Source organism: Lycorma delicatula, chromosome 7 (assembly GCF_047948215.1).
Source record: "Lycorma delicatula isolate Av1 chromosome 7, ASM4794821v1, whole genome shotgun sequence".
Lineage (NCBI taxonomy): Eukaryota > Metazoa > Arthropoda > Insecta > Hemiptera > Fulgoridae > Lycorma > Lycorma delicatula.
The window spans coordinates 75,104,230-75,123,331 of record NC_134461.1 but is presented as its reverse complement, the minus strand read 5'-3'; the positions used below and the strand labels follow the sequence as shown (position 1 = coordinate 75,123,331).

Here is a 19,102-nt window from a genome sequence, read left to right as displayed (position 1 = left end):
TCTACAATTTTTTTTACCGAATATCTTTCCTCTTTTAACAAAATAAATTAACTGATATCTCAATCATCCAGTATATCTATAATTGGGTACTACTTTTAAGCATCGCTGTTTAAAACATAGCAGGTCTCTTTAAGCTATTAAGGCCATATACGTATGGATTATATTTCATATTTGCACTAGATGGATTTGCATACTGTTTCTTTTTTCTGCCTATCTAACTGTATTGCTGGCTGAAAAAATATGTTTATATATATTTTATATATATATAAAAATATTAGAAATCAATTGCAATCATATTTTTTGTATATGTATGTTCCTTATACATTATTTTTCTTACAAAATGGATTAATATTAATTTTTTCCAGTAAATAACAATTATCGGTTAATCTAACTGTAGATAAAAGTGAGATCGAAATGAAAGTATGAGATGTTATTGACTTAATTTTTATTTACTTTTTGTTATCTTTGTCTGAGAATATAAAATTCGAACATGTATAATATGAATTTAATTTCGTACAAACTTTTGATTAACAATAAAGTTTTTTTTTTAAATTTTGGAATTATATTTTTTCATTGGAGGATCAGGAGTAATTATTTAGTTTCTTAAATAAAAGATACAAGACTATCTTAACCCTTTGTTAATTAAGAATAATTTAGTACTTAATAGTAAATAGTAAATATCATGAATATAGTGTCATATAACAAAATAGAATGTATTTCTTATTGTTAAAAATACCTCTTCTCTTAAAAATAAATGATGAACATTTGGTGAGGTAAAATATGACCAAACAATTAAAAATTTCTCTCCACAAATTACGTACTTATTAAATGAAGTTATTGAGCATATACTCTTGAAAGTGTAAAATTTAGATAAACCAAGCCTTGAGGGTTATGTTAAATTTTTTTCTTGAAATAATTTATTTTGATTTCAAATTTGTAAATAGTATATTTTTATTAGCATTTTGAATTTTTAGTAAAATGAGAACAGAAAATTTATACTAGAGTATTCTAGGATTATTTTTACTTCATAAACCATTTTTCTTAGTTTTAAAAAGTTATGATGAAGGTTTATTGTTTTTCAGTTTGTATAAAATTTGTTTGTTTAAAGACAATAAAGCAATAAAACTGAAATGAAATATTTTTTTTACATAAAATAAAGTAAAATATTTGACGATAAATATTGTGCTATTTTTTCTCTAATTTTATTATTAATAATTTTGATTCAAGATTCTACATACTGTATTCTGTATTTATTCATCTTATTGTATTTTATTTGCTGCCTATTTATGCATCATGATGGGAATTTTGTTTTATGTTATTTCAATTAGCCGACAAAATATTCATATTTTTAATAAAAAATAATAAACACATTTATTTGTCCATATGTTTTACAGTATAAAAATACAATTTATAGAACTTGTGATTTTAATATATTTAAGAATAATTTGAAATCTCATTTTTATTTCATAGATTCTCATTATATTAAAAAATACTGATATTTACTACTTCAATTGTAATATTCTGCGTTAGAATTGGAATAAACATTTGCATTTTTTTTTTAAAGACCTTAGGTCAATTCCAAGAGAGAACATTTTATCTAAACCTGATGATCATAATCATTTCTTATCATTATTAACTCTTATTATATAATGACTGTTCATAATAGATCTTAAGAGATCATTCAGAACTGTGGTTAACCTGAGATGTAAAACACCAATATCTATATTTTAACTGAATGTATATAACCTGTTATGAGACAATACAGTTTAATCATATAACTATATAATTAATAACCAACGTAAATTCAAGACATAAATTACTTTAACAAATTACCCTGTAATTTATATACTATTTGTAATAAATGAAATATTCAAAGTATGTTGAATATACCAATAATTTCACTTGATATATTCTGGGCAGATGCATCTTAAGTCTTAATTATAAACTATACATTGCTTGTGTACATTATTAAATAATTATTACATATACGGTAAAGCCTCCCTTAATCAAGCCTCTCTTAACCAAGATAAGTGGCCACCATGGTCGAGTAGCAAGGTGCTTCTTATAACGCTATGAAAGGCTGAGACAGCCTTTCATCCAGTGGTTGCAGGTTCGAATGCTGCTCAGGCATGGCACTTCTCACTAGCTATAAATCACTCATTAAATCCATAATTAAAAGTAAAATAAAATAATAAATAATAATATTGTTATAACCATTTTTAATTCATGGAATATTTTTTCTGCTACCAATTAGATATTAATATGGTTTGTTGCCTGAATTCAAACAAAACTGACGATCTCTGTTAACTGTTATCTGAGCCAGCAACACCCCAAATTACCTCCATTTTTCCTACTGTACACACACACACACACACACACACACACACACACACACACACACACACACACACACACACACACACCACACATATACTAATTTTGTTCTGAACCTTCAAATGTTTTGTACATGTACTTTACATTATAGTTTCTATAATATAAAGTTAGTGATCTGTTGAAATAAAGTTTATCGGTTAGATTAAATTACCACAATATAAAAGTAGTAAATATATTTTACATAAAGCCCCATTCACTACTTTATCAGATTACTGATCTACTTTATTAATGATGTTATTTTGTGAATAAATATGATTGTTTCCATATAAAAAATCACTTCTATAAACAATTAAACATTTAGCTTACACCTCAAAGCTCTGTTAGAAATCTGAAGGCAGAATTTTATTTATTAAAAATTATATTATTGAAAACGCCATTCCACAAAATTTATATTTTAAAATATCCATTATATATGTGATTTACTTTTTACATGAAAGCAATTTAAAAATATTTAATTAATCAATTTTTTTTTTTATTTCAACTATTGTTTAGATATTATTTATAACCTACAAAAAACAAAAATAAAGGTTTACATATTAAGAACTGTACATGTGTATGTTCCCAAACAAATGATGGAATAATTTTCATGTATTTACTTTTAACAGTAGTAAATTATTTGTAAGACTACCAGCTATTTCAGAATATATTATAATTTGAAGCACAACGGCCATTTTTTAAATGCGTCACTGTGTTTTGTTAAAAATTAACAAATCAGTGTGAAATTGAACATTTCCAATAGTTTTGATTTTGTATTTCTAATAACACTAACAATACTGATACCATTTTTATTACATTTTATATTTCTTTAGACTCATTTATTAAATAGCCGTGTTCATATTTTTATTTTATTTACAAAATTATACATAAGAATGTTTATTCCAAACATTTCTTAGCTCAGTTTGATTATAATTGTTAAAAATTACGATTAGCTACTTATTTGACTCTCTGTAACCATAACTAAAAATTAAACCTGGCTGCATCTTTAAAAGGTATGATTTAAAAAGATAAGTTTTTAAATATTCACAAACAATATATTTTTATTTGAATTTTTGTAGCGAGGAAAACAGAAATTATAAATCCTATAAAGTTGTAAATAAACTAAACAGTTTTTACAACTGGGGGATTGAAGACTAATGAAAATAGAAATATAGTAACTTCAGAATGAGTAAATTTTTTAATTTTAATCTCACAATTAAATCAATTAATTACCAATTTATAAGCTAAATCTTATAAATAACTTTATAACTTTATAGGTAAATCTTTGCCCATAACTGGGTCTACAGTGACTACAGTCATCTGACTAAAACCATTTATGATTCTTAGCATACTTTTAAAGTCCAGCGTAGTCTTTTTAAGTCTTTTACAGTCCTCAAGTCCAATTGATATTTTTCATAGTAAAATGTAACATTAATTTGTAGTAACATCTGTATTGCTCTTCATTTTCGGAAGTAAGGTTAGTAAATATTTTAGTAAAGGTTAGTAAATCGATTATACTCAATCGGTCACTTAGATAATAAAAAAAAATTCTTTTATTATGTAGAATGATACAGATTAGATGAAAATTGAATGACCTAATCTGGATAGAGAGTGGACGTCACCATTGTTTTTTTTCAGTTATTTTATAAATCTTTGTTCAAATATTTTTTATATCTTTTGCTACTTCATTGACCTCTCCAGCAAAGTGTTAGCATCTTGGCCTTTCATCCAGAGGTCCTGGGGTTTGAATCCCTATCGAGCATGGCATTTTTAATGTCAAGATTTCCATTTTCATATTCCCATGCACACACTTTGAGCTAACATAGTGAATTAATTCATCAAGTAAAAAAATATATACATATATGTATAAAAAATAACATTTTTTTGTAAAATAATTAAATTCACTTTTTAAATAACTAGAATTGTGTTTCTAAGAGATCTTTTCAAACGTTTAATGCATTGATATTATTTTTCTGTTAGGCAGATATTGCCATTAGAAAGGAACTGCATTATAATACTGAAATACATTTGTTAATATAATTAGGATTTTTAAAAAATGAATCGTACTTAATTTATTATTTTATAAAGTATAAACTCATTTTATCATTTTAATCTTTGAAATAAGAACTGTTTTGTTTACATAATTTATTTCAATTTTTTATGATAAAAAATAAAATTTTATGCAATTACACATAATATTTACAAATAAGCTAAAGTTTTATTTAAAAAATATTTGTACATTGAATGTATCCTTTTTTATTTGCTTAAAGAATGAGAACCTTTAAGCCCTATGTATTTTTTTACACAACTTTATATTCTAAGCAGTTTACTATTATACTATTATATTATATATATTATAATACTAAATAAATAAATATATAATAATATATATTATATATATAATATATTATATAATATATATATAATATATTATATAATATATATATATAATATATATAATATTTATTATATTATAATATAATAAATATATTTATATTATACTATTATACTAAGCAGTTTACTAATTTTTACCACTAAGAACAATTAGTGATTGTTTGCTTTAAAGAGAAAACTACTAAAGCTTTTACTACCTATTTCTGCTGCGTTGAAAATATTTTTTATGAAAATAATTTAAATTGAGACATTTATAAATAAAAGTATTTAATATAAATATGGTAAAAATAGATATCAGAAAAGAATTATGTACTCTTTGATGCAATATCGATTGCAAATATTGCTACACAACTGAGGTTTCAATATTTCCTGTAGCCTGATAGAAAGTATGAATTATTCAGGTAATTACACATCTTCATTAATTCTGATCTTGAATATGTTATACTTCTGCAGTCTGATTTTGGATGTAATAAATTGTAGTGGTTACGTTTACAGTAGTAAAAATAAATTATCATTTACTAACTTTTTAAATATTTTTTTTTTTTAAATTACACGTTGCATATGTTACTGCAAAAAATTATTTAATGAAAAGATTACTACATATAACCTTTTTGTAATTCAATAACAAAATGCAATGAGATTTTCTCTGTTATTTGAAAATATTAAAATATTATAATATTAGTATTTAAAACTGTAATGTTCTGACTTGTATGATAGAACTATGTTAATTATAAGGAATGATGATAAATTTAATAAAAAAATTAAAAAGGATTTATTGCATATAAAAAATACATACATGATAAATATCATTTTAAAAATAACTATATATGATAAATAAATATTACATAATTCCCTGCTGCTATTAATACACATATAATTGCAAAATATTTTCTTTTCTTTTGGCAACAAAGGTTAAAATAGATTGTTCATTGAATGTAAGATATGCATATAACTAAATTATAAGCTATGTATTTTATATATGTTTCAAATTATTCATAAATTAATATAACCAATTATTAGGTTGTGAATTAATTAAACTATAACTAACTACAACGTAAACTTTCTGTACTTTTTTATTTTATTTTTTCTTAATTTACATGGCATCAATGTAATTTTTTGTGTTTAATAATTGTCTATGTAATTCAAAATTAGTTATAAAGTAATCTGATTTGTTAGTAGTATTCTCTTAGATTTTAGTAATATAATGATTTTCCTAATAAGATGGGTTGTTCTAGTATTTCTATTTCAGTTTTTATTTTACTCTACACTTAAATAATAAAAAACTAATAAAAATTATTTATAATTTCTATTGATTCTGTAATATTTTAAAAATACTTCTTGCTACTTTTAAATCAAATTCAGAATCAATTTCTAAACTGTAATTTGCTGGAATTTCTACAACACCAATTCTGTAAAATAAAACAAATGAAAAAATCAAATATACCTTTTAAAATTATATCTTATATAATGATCTAATACAAATCAGCTACAATAGATCTCAGGAGGGATAGAAACTAAGATGAAATAGAATTTGGACAGTAGGCCCATAATGAAAATTTTTAGATTTGGTGTTACAGAATGATTCTAGTAATTGTACTGATAGTACTGACTAGAATGTCAATGAAGTGATGATAATGGATAACAAAACCCATCTTAATAATTAAGAGGAAAACCCTCTTAACAAGACGATAGGAAGTTGACATCTTTAATTTTCCTAAAAAAAGAAGGGATTTTTACAAATTTTGAAACATGTACATTTATTTAAAACAATGTAGAAGAATATGTGGAAATACAGCTGTAACCTACCTTCCACCTTGTAATAAATTTTGTTTGATGATTTCAACCCGAGTAAAGTAAAACATTCCATTTTCGACTAAAAATCCATTCCAGTCCTGTCTGCGAGGTCTTTTACTTGGATCAAAGTTGAATGGTTTTACTATTCCATCTAAAATGAACAACAAAACCTAGTTCTAGAATTTTAAAAAGTATATTATAGTTAACTAGAAATAAAAAAGTATTCAGCTCATTAATATTTCAATGTCAGTTATATTATTGGTATAAAAGAATGATAAATCCATACTAGTGGGTAGTAACAGATGTTATGAATCACATAACTTCAACCCAAAGTCATAGTTAAAATCTTTATGACATCTCATCAATACACTACTTGTGCATATCATAATCGGCTAAGAAGCTTTCTGGGTTTCTGCCTAAGAAATACTTCAAGTTTTGTGAAAATTTTTACCTAATTTAATTTGCATAAATAGTGCAGCGTATGATAATGAATCAGGGGAAAAGTTCAATCACTGTAATGCAGAGTTTACATTTCTTTATTGCCTCTTAAATGTGTATAAATGTTACAAGGCACATATATTATTGAATAGAGACTTCATCAGTGATGTCTTCGTTTTATCACACCAGTTTGTTTATACATAGTGTAACGCTTGCTCTTGAGCACAGTATAATCAATTATCTTGAGAATGAATATGTTAGAATTCAGATGAATTAGTTTTATTTTCAAAGGAATTAGAACAAATGCTTAATTACTAGAAAACTTATTGTGAAATTAGAAAATGCATTTGTAATGAAGCATTACCAAAACCAAATAAGCAGTCAAAATATTCTCATAAAATTGAAGTAATGAAATACAAAGGTATTATATATAGTCTTAAAGATAATAAGTAGCTAAATAATGTTAATTTTAAAATTAAATTAAAAATTATTTAATTGATATTTATAAATTAAATAGAAGTAAAAGAACACATTTATTTATAGTTTCAATAGACTAAGCTTTCCACAAAAAAGAATTTTTCCGAAATTGTTGGTGCTTTTTACTCCTCACCACAACTCCTTTGATAAACAGAGTGAATGCAATCACAGTTTTGTACTGTTATTCAAATGAAAAAGTTTGCTCTGAATAGCTAAGATTGGTAACAGCAAGTTTGCCAGTTCCCTCATAATGGGAATGTAGTATTTTATTTTATTCAAAAACACTTAAAACTCCAGTGGTCATCCATATTCACAGATTGCGTTTGGCTTACGTACAACTGAATTAAATTAGTACATATATACAAGTTGCTTTAATTGATTAGAAAAAAATATGGATCTTTATAATAAATCTTTAATAATTTTTTTTTGTCATCAGTCATTTGACTGGTTTGATGCACCTCTTAAAGATTCCCTATCTACTGCCAATCGTTTCATTTTGGTATACCCCCTACATTCTATATTCCTAACAATTTGTTTTACATACTCCAAATGTTGCCTGCCTGCACAATTTTTCCCTTCTACCTGTCCCTCCAATATTAAAGCGACTATTCCAGGATGCCTTAATATGTGACCAATAAGTCTGTCTCTTCTTTTAACTACATTTTTCCAAATGCTTCTTTCTTCATCAATTTACCACAACACCTCTTCATTTGTCACTTAATGCACCATCTTATTTTTAACATTCTCCTAAAGCACCACATTTCAAAAGATTCTAATCTTTTCTTCTCAGGTGCTCCAATTGTCCAAGTTTCACTTCCATATAAAGCTACGCTCCAAATATATACTTTCAAACATGTTTTCCTGACAAATTATATTTCTGATTGAATGCTCGTTTTGCCTGTGCTTTCAGCATTTTATATCACCACCGCTTTGTCCATCTTTAGTAATTCTACTTCCCAAATAACAAAGTTCTTCTACCTCCATATTCTTTTCTCTTCTTATTTTTATATTCAGTGGGTCATCTACATTATTTCTACTACATTTCATTACTTTCACTTATAAATTTACACTGAAAAAATTATGCTAATTTTAACTTATTAAAAAAAAAGTTATGGTATGTTAATTCTGACCTTCATGTGGTTCCCATAATAAATTGTGTTTTCTAACGACTGAGAAAACAGAATCATAGTTTTGTAATATTAACATCTTAAATGCATCATCCAACCATGCTGTTTGAATAAAAGGTGATGTACATTGTATTAAACCAACTGCTTCAACTTCTGAAATTTTCAGTTAAATAAACAAATGAGATATAAATTGAATATTAAATATTAATAACGTCTGATATTTATTTATTGCTATTTAAATTTACAGTAATTTTTTTTTTAATTTTAGTGGATTATTTCATACGAGACATAGATGCTGAAAGTGAAAAAGCCTTCTTCAACAAATAAAACTCCTTATACATATATTCTTCTCTACTTCTTTACGCATAAAAACAAAATAAAATTAACTTTTAACTAGATAGTTCACTTCCATCAAATTGAGCTCTCTATAAATGTTTTAATATTATTCTAATTTTAAAATTTTGAGTTAATTCTGATGAAGTATCATGTGAACTAATTTTATTATACAAAACATTTAATGAGAAGAAATATTCAACAAATTATTATGTTATACTTAGACATTTTACTAAACTATATGTATTATCTACAGCTGTTTGCTAGAAATATTTTATAGTGGTTACTGAAAACTATTTCAGTCTGATAACTATTACTGATAAATATAATCGTATAATTGTAAATGTTGGGTTATTTATGATTAAACCACATTTAAATTACATATTCAACTTTGCCGATATTCATGTAACAGACTATGTCAAGAGATATGAAAGGAAATAGGCATTATTTCATAAAGTAGAGTGGGTTTGTTTACAAATGAACTATTGGTACCTATTATTTAATATCGTCATGGTCTCTATTTACCTTTACTTCTTTTATCATTTATGATTTTTTATAATGTAATTGTTTTTTATAATACTACTTTGTGCATTCAGATTTTGTGTTAGAAGTGTAGAGAAATCCTCCTTCCATTTACTTCAATTATTCTTCCAAGCGACAGCTCATCTTTGTTTTCATTTTAACCTTTAATATTAAAATTATATATTTAATAATAAATACTTTAATATTTAAATCAGATTGATTTAAATTTTAAAAAAATTTAATAACAAATTAATCCTTGAGGAAGTTCCAAAATTTCTATTAAGGACAATGAAACTGGAAGTTGAGAGAAAGAATAATCAATCCATAGAGGAAGAAAGAGATAACATAAATGTTACTGTTAAAATATGATTAGAAATTAATTCATTCTATCCTCACAAAAAATTTTCACCTGAATGTTGCTCACAAAATTCTTGTACAGCACTTAATGAAGATGCTGTATCAGTAGCAGTGTATGGTCCTCTGTGATGAACTTTTACACTGGGTAAAAATTTGTTTACATGATCAACTACTTCTTGGCAGTCAGTTGACACCCAGATATTATCAAATTCTGAAAAATAAGTAATAGTTATGAAAAAGATTTATCCCTCACAATCTTTTAAAAATGTTACTGAAAATTAAAGGAAACTGCATAGTTTCCCATAGTAGAGACTTGTGGATACAACTCTATTTCTTTTGTTTAATTTTTTATGTGGTACAAGATTTTAAAATACAACAAACCAAGGTTGACAACAAAGAAATCACTTTCTTAGTTATTAAAACTTGAGAGATATGAATAAAGGTGTGTTTAAAAAAATGTAATAAACTTTCAAGACATGTTGTACTGGTGAAAATAATGAAAAAAGTTCACATAAATATAAATTTGTTAATGCTTATTAGCATCCGATACGTTTTGTTTAAAAAAAAAACTGAAAAAATTCTTATGTTTGTAATTAGTTTCTGTAGAATTTATTACACTATTTTACTCAGAATTAAATTCTCTCAAAATTTTGTTTAAAATGTTTGTGTTTATTATCATTTATTTAATGAAATTATTTATGACAAATGTACAGTAGTATGTTTTTCAACCCCAATTTTTTACCACAGATTACTTAAAAACTGCTAAAAATACACTTCTGGGACTTTTTTTTTCAATTATTCAAGTCAGATTCCCAAAACCACTAAATTTACTGCTTAATTTGGGTCCCAGGAATTACAGTCTAAATTAATTTACCAAAGGTGAAAAAATCAAAGCAAAATCTTTTGCCAACCTACATTTGCTTAAAAGCGTTTTTGAACCTATGTTTATATGAACTTTATGCTTTACTTTCACCAGTAGAACATGTGAAAACATCTGAAAGTGTGTAACATTCTTTATAAATCACTCTGTATGTGTGTGAATATATATATATATATATATATATATGCATAATAATGCAAAAAGTTCATATAAATATAGGTCTAGAAACGTTCTGTTGTTACAGCTAGCAATTTCACCTGGATTTCAGCCCTTGTAATAAAAAGAAGCCCTACTGTAATTTTGGGATTCAAATTAAGGAGTAAAGTTGCTAGTTTCTTGTGGAACTTCAGCTGGGAAAAAGAATAAAATAGTCCCAGAACTGCAACTCAAGTAATTTTTAAGATATCTGATGTAAAGAACAAAATTTGGTGTCAAAACAAGTTTTTTTAGGTTTGTAGTACACTAGCTTTGTTAAATGACTAATAAATGTGGAAAATTTAGAAGAAACAAAACTTGTACAGAATTTACTTCTGCGAAAACTAATGTAAATACAGCCAATAAAACGTAAATAAAAACTTTAAAAATTGGTTTTTTACTGAAGCAAAACAGATGAAAAATAGATAGAAAATTGTATTATTCTTTCTGTACTTAATAAACATTGTATCTAAAAACAAAAAACTAATTACTGAAAGTAACTTTAAAAGAAATACAGAATTTATAAAATAATATTTTAGCTGTTTAAATTCAATAATTTACACAGGTAAAACATAATAATTATGTAAAAAACTAAATTGTAATACATGTTACTTTAGAAATATTTAAAAAAATGTTATTGTATAGGTTGGCAATACTAACAGCTGGTCAACAAAGAAAATTGTGTACTTCATTTGAATATGTTATCATAAATTATCATACTAATAAAGGAAGTGTAGTGTTATCATATTGTAGTGTAAAAATGCTGTTACAATTTTCTAACGAGGAATATGCCAATATAAATTTTGTTTATGGATTTTGTAACTGAAATTCTGAAGCTACTTGACATGAATATCAGGAGAGATTTCCTAGAAGGCAGATTTTCAAAAACGAGAACTTTTTCTTCAGTGTATACGCATTTACGAACGAAAGGGTCATTTCCAATGTGTCTATTTTTGTTGAACGCCAAGCAGATCATTGTATTAATCATGAACATCGTGTAATTCAGCATAGCCCAGGCACTACTGCAAGGGAAATTTCATGTCGCACTCGTTTATAAAAAAAAAGTGTGGAGCATCCACGAAAAGCAAATCTTTAACCCTCCACCCTATAGAAGGTTCAAAATTTACGGCCAACAGATTACCTCCAGCGGTTTAACTTCTATCATTGGCTTCTAGACAGTGCTGATAAGGAAAATTCAATATTATTTACTGACGAAGCCACTTTTACAAGAAATAGATTCTCCAATTCTAAAAATAGTCATTTATGGAGCGAAGATAATCCACATTGTACTCTAGAAACTAGTATCCAACATACAATAATGTTTGGTGTGGCATTTTATGACAAAATTCTGGGATCATTTGTTTTCAATGAAAAGCTTTCAGGAGATGCAATGTTCATTTCTTGAAAAATAATTTTGCCGGCAAATTATTATTTTTCACAGGATATACCTTTACACAGTAGACTGCAAATGATTTTCCAGCATGATGGTGTAATGCCACGTTTTTCTTTAGTAGCTAGAAATCACTTGAATGCTAATTTATTACACTCGATTGGACATCATGGACCAATCAATTGGCTCCCACGATCACCTGACTTAGCGCTATTAGATTACTTCACTTGAGGCCATATGAAAATGATAGTACATAAACAAAAAGTTAAGACCAACCCGGTGGGTTGTGATTCCGGACCTATGTTTATATGAACCTTTTTCATCATTTTCACAGTAGAATATGCCTTAAACTTTCTCAGTTTCTTTGTAGAACACTGTATGTATGTGTGTGTGTGTGTATGTGCACACTCACACACATACTATGTCTTTTTGGCAGCCAAAGTGGCTACATTATAAAGTTACTAGTAAACATATAGTTATATGAACAGCTGATTTATGTTGTGTTAATATTTTTAGTCTATTGTTGCCATGTCAGATGTAAACAAACTTTTTGTGAAACGAGTTTTTTGTTGTGCATTACAAAAATGAACATACTGATATTATGTGTAACATTGTGCATTCAAGCTATGTGTTAAACTTGCTGAGAATGCTACTGAAACTTTTTCAAAATTGAAAAGGGCATATGGAGATGACGCTCTGTCACGCGTCCAAGTTTTTAGGCGGTTTAAAGCTCTTTCAGATGGCCGGGAATCAATTGCGGACGATCCACACTCTGAAGACTGTTAACATCAAAAAGTGACAACAATGTTGAGTAAATCAGAGACTTGATACGGTACGACCGGCAATTAACTGATTGCTGAACAGTTGAATTTGAACCATACCACAGTTCATCAAATTTTGACAAACAAATTGGACATGAAAAAGTTTGTGCAAAATTGGTCCCAATAAACTTCACTGTTGAACAGAAAAACAACAGGGTGGAAATGGGCAGCAATATTCTAGGGCGAATTGAAACTGATCCTGATTTTCTAGAAAATTTTATTACTGGTGATGAATCTTGGCTATTTGTTTATGATCCAAAAACAAAATGCCAGAGCAAGGAGTTCACTTCAAACTCACCACGTCCCAAAAAAGCAAAAATGAGTAAATCAAAACTATGCTAATTTGTTTCTTCAATAGTAATGGCATTGTCTATAAGGACTTTTTGCCTACAGGACAGACTGTAAATCAATATGTTTACCAAGAAATTCTTGAAATACTGAGGAAAAGAGTTGCCCATATGAGACCAACCATCAAAGACAACTGGATGCTGCATCATAACAATGCACCTTCTCACACTGCACTCTCAATTAATGAGTTTTTGGCAAAGAAAAACATTCCTGTATTTCCTCATCCACTTATTCACTTGACTTGAGTCCCTGCAACTTTTTCCTGTTTTAGACTTTAAAAAAACATCTCAAAGGACACTATTTTGGAACAGTAGAAAATATTTTTTTAAAAATGTAACTGCCATCTGAAGGATATTCCGGTTTCTGAGTTCCAACACTGCTGTGAAGAGTGGGAAAACCGTTTGAAGTGTTGCGTGGTTTCCAAAGAAACTATTTCAAAGGCGATAGTCCATATATAATTAGATTGTAAATAAAGTTTTTTTGAACCAGTATCATTACTTTATTTACAGACCTTAATTATACCTTTAATTACCTATATATACAGCCAAAGTGGCAACCAGTAAAGTTCCTAGTAAACATATGGTTATATGAACAGCTGATTTATATTAGGTATTAATATTTTTAGTTAATTGTTGCCACGAGAGACATAATCAAACTGTTCCTGAAATGAGTTTTTGTTGTGCGTTACAAAAATGAGCGATACTAATTATGAGCAACAAAATGGTATATATATATATATATATATATATATATATGAGGTCTGCAATAATTTATTTTAAATGTGTTTAAGAAAATTAAAAAAATTTTTATTTTAACCAACAATTTTTACAAAATGTACAAAGTTAATAGAGTAATGTGTAAATTTAAACAGTCTAAAAATTTATAAAAAATATCACTGAAGATGGGGTTGCCTGAAAACGTTATGATACAGTAAAAATGTAAAGGTATGAGTGTTTCTCTAATTATGTACTTTGAAGAGGCTGAAAGAATATTTTATTGTATATAGATATTTATATAAAGGAAAAAAATGGACTATAAAAAATTTAAATAAATAATATATATATATATATACATACATACATATGTATACACAGAGTGAGCAACATAAACCGAACCCGCAATGAAACGACAACCCAACACTATTTATGGAAGACTTTCGCACAACTAGCGCGACTAGTGGATGTATATGTTACTATTGATTTTGCTGCCGTTTATCAGGTGGTTACACGTCAGTGCAGTACATGTTTTGTTGCAGTGCAGTATTGTGAGTGCAGTTTTGTTTTGTGTAAAATTCCTTATTCAATCCAGGAGAGGATAACTATAGTTGAGACCTATATTTAATCTGGATCGTTTGAAGAATCACGTCAAGTATCCATATAAAAATTTCTGAGAAGTAGCATACACGATTTAGTTTAAAAAATGGTACCCACCGGGTTGGTCTAGTGGTGAACTCATCATCGCAAATCAGCTGATTTCGCAGTCGAGAGTTCAAATCCTAGAAAGGCAGTTACTTGTAAACGGATTTCAATACTAGATCGTGGATACTGGTGTTTCTGGTAGTTGGCTTTCAATTAAACACACATCTCAGAAACGGTTGACCTGATGCTGTACAAGACTACACTTCATTTACATTCATACCTATCATCTTCATTCATCCTCTGAAGTAATACATTCCAGAAGCTAAACAGTAAAAGAAAAGTTAAAGTTAAAAAATGGCTTACAATAAGTTCGGTTTCAAATGGAAAACAAAATAGGCAACCTTCCATTAGGACTCCACAGACCACTACTGATATTGAAAGAAGAATTACTGCCAGACCAAAAAAATCACTATGCAGTTATCCCAATAATCTGGTGTTAAAAACACATCTTGTCGTAAAATTCTTCACGAATTAAAATTGAAACTATACTGTGTTATAACTGTGCAACAACTGAAGAACACAGACAAACCGAAACGACTTGATTTTGTAACTTGCTTCTCAAAAACATTGTTGGTGGACAAATAGACCTGTTGTATTTTATGTCAAAGAAGGCATGGTTTCATTTATCAGGCCACGTTAATTCACAGAACACAGGTATTGGATGGTGAAGAATTCGCACGAGATATTCAAGCATCCAGTTCATGACGAGAAAATTAGTCTTTGGTTTGTCGTTTCCGGTAATCGTATAGTGGGACCAATATTTTTTTGGCTGAACTGTCAATACACAAGTTTACCTCACAATTTTCAAAACTGTATTCACAATTAACCGATAATGAAAAAGAATACAGCTTCTTCCAACAAGACAGAAAAAGTTTTCACACATCAATCGTTCAAGTCCTAGTAAAGCCAGTTATTTTTACACGGATTTGAATACTAGATCGTGGATACCAGTGTTCTTTGGTGGTTGGGTTTTCAATTAACCACACATCTCAGGAATGGTCGAACTGAGAATGTACAACACTACACTTCATTTACACTCATACTTCAAGGTTGCTGAAAGTAGATTTTTATTTAGTTATTTCCTAAGCATTTTTTTAATTTACATAAAATTATGAAATTTTCAAACCAACTCAGCCAATTTTTAGAAATTCAATGTCTTTAAAAAGCTTTCATCATATTCAGTCATTTCTACAGCCATTTTCAGTGACTGTGCTACTGTCTTCACACTCGCATCAGATGATGTTATTGTTGGTGGTTTTTAGGCAGATATCTACTAGCAACAACATCAGATAATATCAAATGAGAACAATAGAACCTGTCAATGAAGGTGGAACATTTTATCATATTTACTTCAGTTTATCATTTTATAAGTTCATAATTTAAATATTTTTTGCCATCTGTGAAGGAAAATTCATAGCAAATCAAAAATTTTATTTTATAACTATTACCACACAAAATAATTTAGCTAGTATATATGGAAATGATAACAAAAATTAGGAAAACTTACTTCCAAAATTTTGCATTGTTTGTAAAGCGGTTTGCAACAGTGATGTTCCGTTAAATTCAGCTAAATTCTTCTTTTTTATACCTTTACTACCACAACGAGCTAATACTAAACCTGTTACTTTCATTAATTTCTTCTTTCTAACAACATATAAAAAAAAAATAATAGATAATGTATTTAATAAAGCATTGAAACATTTCATAGCCATTTTGTCTGAGAATACCTTCAACAGGAGCAATTTATACATAGTTTGAAAGTAAGTTATTGATAATTTTTCTTTCAATTCTTGTCTTTTAGATATTAGTTAGATTTTTAACTTAAAAATGTGTATTAAATTATTCAATAGTTATATCAAAAACATAAATAAAAAACTCTTGATTTTAATGACATAAACAGTAGACAGTATATGAGAAACAGTTTAATACAGAAATAAATATAAATGTGGGATGCACAGGCACCTCCTTGACTCATATTTCTGAATACCTTTGGAGAAGTCACCATCAGGGGAAAGACTCGTTCGACCAGGTACTGAATGACATCCATGCTTTCTGACCACCGAAATAGCATGCACAATTTATTATACTTCAGCTAGGTTACATTAAATTAAGTTATGTTGGGGAGAATTCATACATCTCAAAAATGGTCGACCTGAGACTATACAAGACTACACTTAACTTACATTCATACATAACATCCTCATTCATTATCTGAAGTAATACCTTTAAAAAAAAGAGGTTAGGGAGGATAGGTTTTTTGTTGAGAAATGTCTACTGTAGAAAAAATAAACAATTATCACAAAGGAAAATAAGAAAAAAATTTGGTTACTAACACACTGAAAAAGAAAAAACAGCTAATTCTTCAACGTTGTACATTAACACTACATAGCTGCTAAAGTTAATGAAATTATTGTTCTCATTTATTTAATCTACCTCGCTGTAGCACTCCTTTCATATACTTCTATTGATCCTTTTTGGCTGACATAATAGTATTTAGATTAAATAACGTGTCTGTTTGGAAGCAATATAAAGGAAAATATAATCAATTGCACAAAGATATTGTTAAGAGATGGAAAAAGGACTGGGCTTAAGAACACGTTATTTTGTAGGTTGGTATTTCACAAATTTTATATTAATTCTTCTGTCAAAAATAAACATCATAATAAACTAACAACTATAAAATTCATTAGAAATTTGTGAACTTACTTTCTTTTAAATAGAAAACAATTATTTATACAAAAATTATCAAACCTTTTCTTTACTACACAAAAACCTAAGTATAACGGTAAGTTATTTTCAAAAAGAGTATATAATTGATTTGATTTAAACGAATACAATTTAACAATATGAATTACTTACGATTTACGCTCTAAATCAGAGGTCCAGAACATAACTAATATTAATGTAAAAAAAATACCTAGGTTCCCAATGGCTACCCAATAATTTACGTTTTTATTTTTATTCATTTTATGAGAAAAATTGTACATAGGCTTATCATATATTTCAATTATACTGTTGATGTTAGATAAAATAGTTTTAAAATAAAAACAAATAATTATAACGCTAGTGCGACTACTCCAGCATTTTTGTTCTTGATATGCGCAAACAGTTGTGAAACACGCGAGTTCAGATCCGTTATTGAACGGAGCAGTTTGTAATATAAAGCGTAGCTCAATCAATGCAGCCAACTTTAACTATCTGACAAATTATTTTTATTTTTTTAATTCTGTAACTGTAGCGTTTAAAAATATTATTAACTATTTTTCTCATAAATTTATAAAATAGAAACAGTAACAAGTTCTCTACGATACAACATCTAAGACCGGTTTTCGGCTATTAGCCGCCTTCATGGAAAAAATATTTGGCTGCCCTTACCAGTGCGGATCATTGTAGTAAATTCACAACCCTAATCCAATCTAAGCGTGTGACGATATCAAAATATAGTGTGACGATTGAACTGCACTGCAGTTCAAATCCGTTATTAATTGGCAGTTAAAATTACACAGACAGCTTTATTAAATATTCTTCCATTATCGTAGTATTCTTTCCAACTATTCTGATTGCGAATTCTGCTAATATTATGTTTTTATGACAATTTCATATGGTTAACAGAGGGAAAAGTCCATAATAATATTTGGTATACCTATTTTGATTTCATTCAGATTAAATGAACAAAATATCCAAAATTATTAACATAAATTACTTAACAATGTTAGAAAATTTAAACTTCAAATTATTTTTTCTTACAAATGTCAATTATCATTTTAATGGGTCGGTATCACAGTTCGTATACATTATAAATTCATTCCTGATCTTGAGACCATCAATTCCTTTATTATTTCCACAGGAAATATTAAGATTTTTTTTTTTATTGCACTTCAGTGACTTCTCTAAATAACTGTCAAATTATATTTTCCTCCCAACTGCCTGTCTCGAACTCGGTTTCTATAATTATGTTTTATATTTTTTCATAACTACTTTTCTTCAAATTTTTAATTGAAAAAAAAAATATATGCATTACAAAATTATTCCGGAATAAAAAGTTATAGAATGAAAATTTAAACACTTTATTTTATAAAATTAATTGATATCATTTCTTATTGATTATATAACCGTAATTACTCGCATGAATAATTCCATACTTATAAGAAGAAGAAAAAGATATTATTATTATTTTTCAATAAATTTTTAAGTTTTTGTATTTTTATGGTGTATCTTTTTGTTAAATGGACTAAATT

The 19,102-nt window shown here is 27.5% G+C and overlaps 1 protein-coding gene across 1 annotated transcript; it reads right to left on the bottom strand.

The window, feature by feature from the left end:
• Positions 1–5,756: 5,756 nt before the first annotated feature.
• Positions 5,757–17,989, bottom strand: Csas (CMP-sialic acid synthase). The gene is made up of 6 exons (XM_075371052.1): positions 17,724–17,989; positions 16,372–16,508; positions 9,865–10,023; positions 8,604–8,753; positions 6,571–6,709; positions 5,757–6,173 (listed from the first exon to the last, which is right to left on the bottom strand). The coding sequence occupies exons 1-6, from the start codon at positions 17,849–17,851 to the stop codon at positions 6,071–6,073; spliced, it is 816 nt and encodes a 271-aa protein (XP_075227167.1). The 5' UTR covers positions 17,852–17,989; the 3' UTR covers positions 5,757–6,070.
• Positions 17,990–19,102: the final 1,113 nt, after the last annotated feature.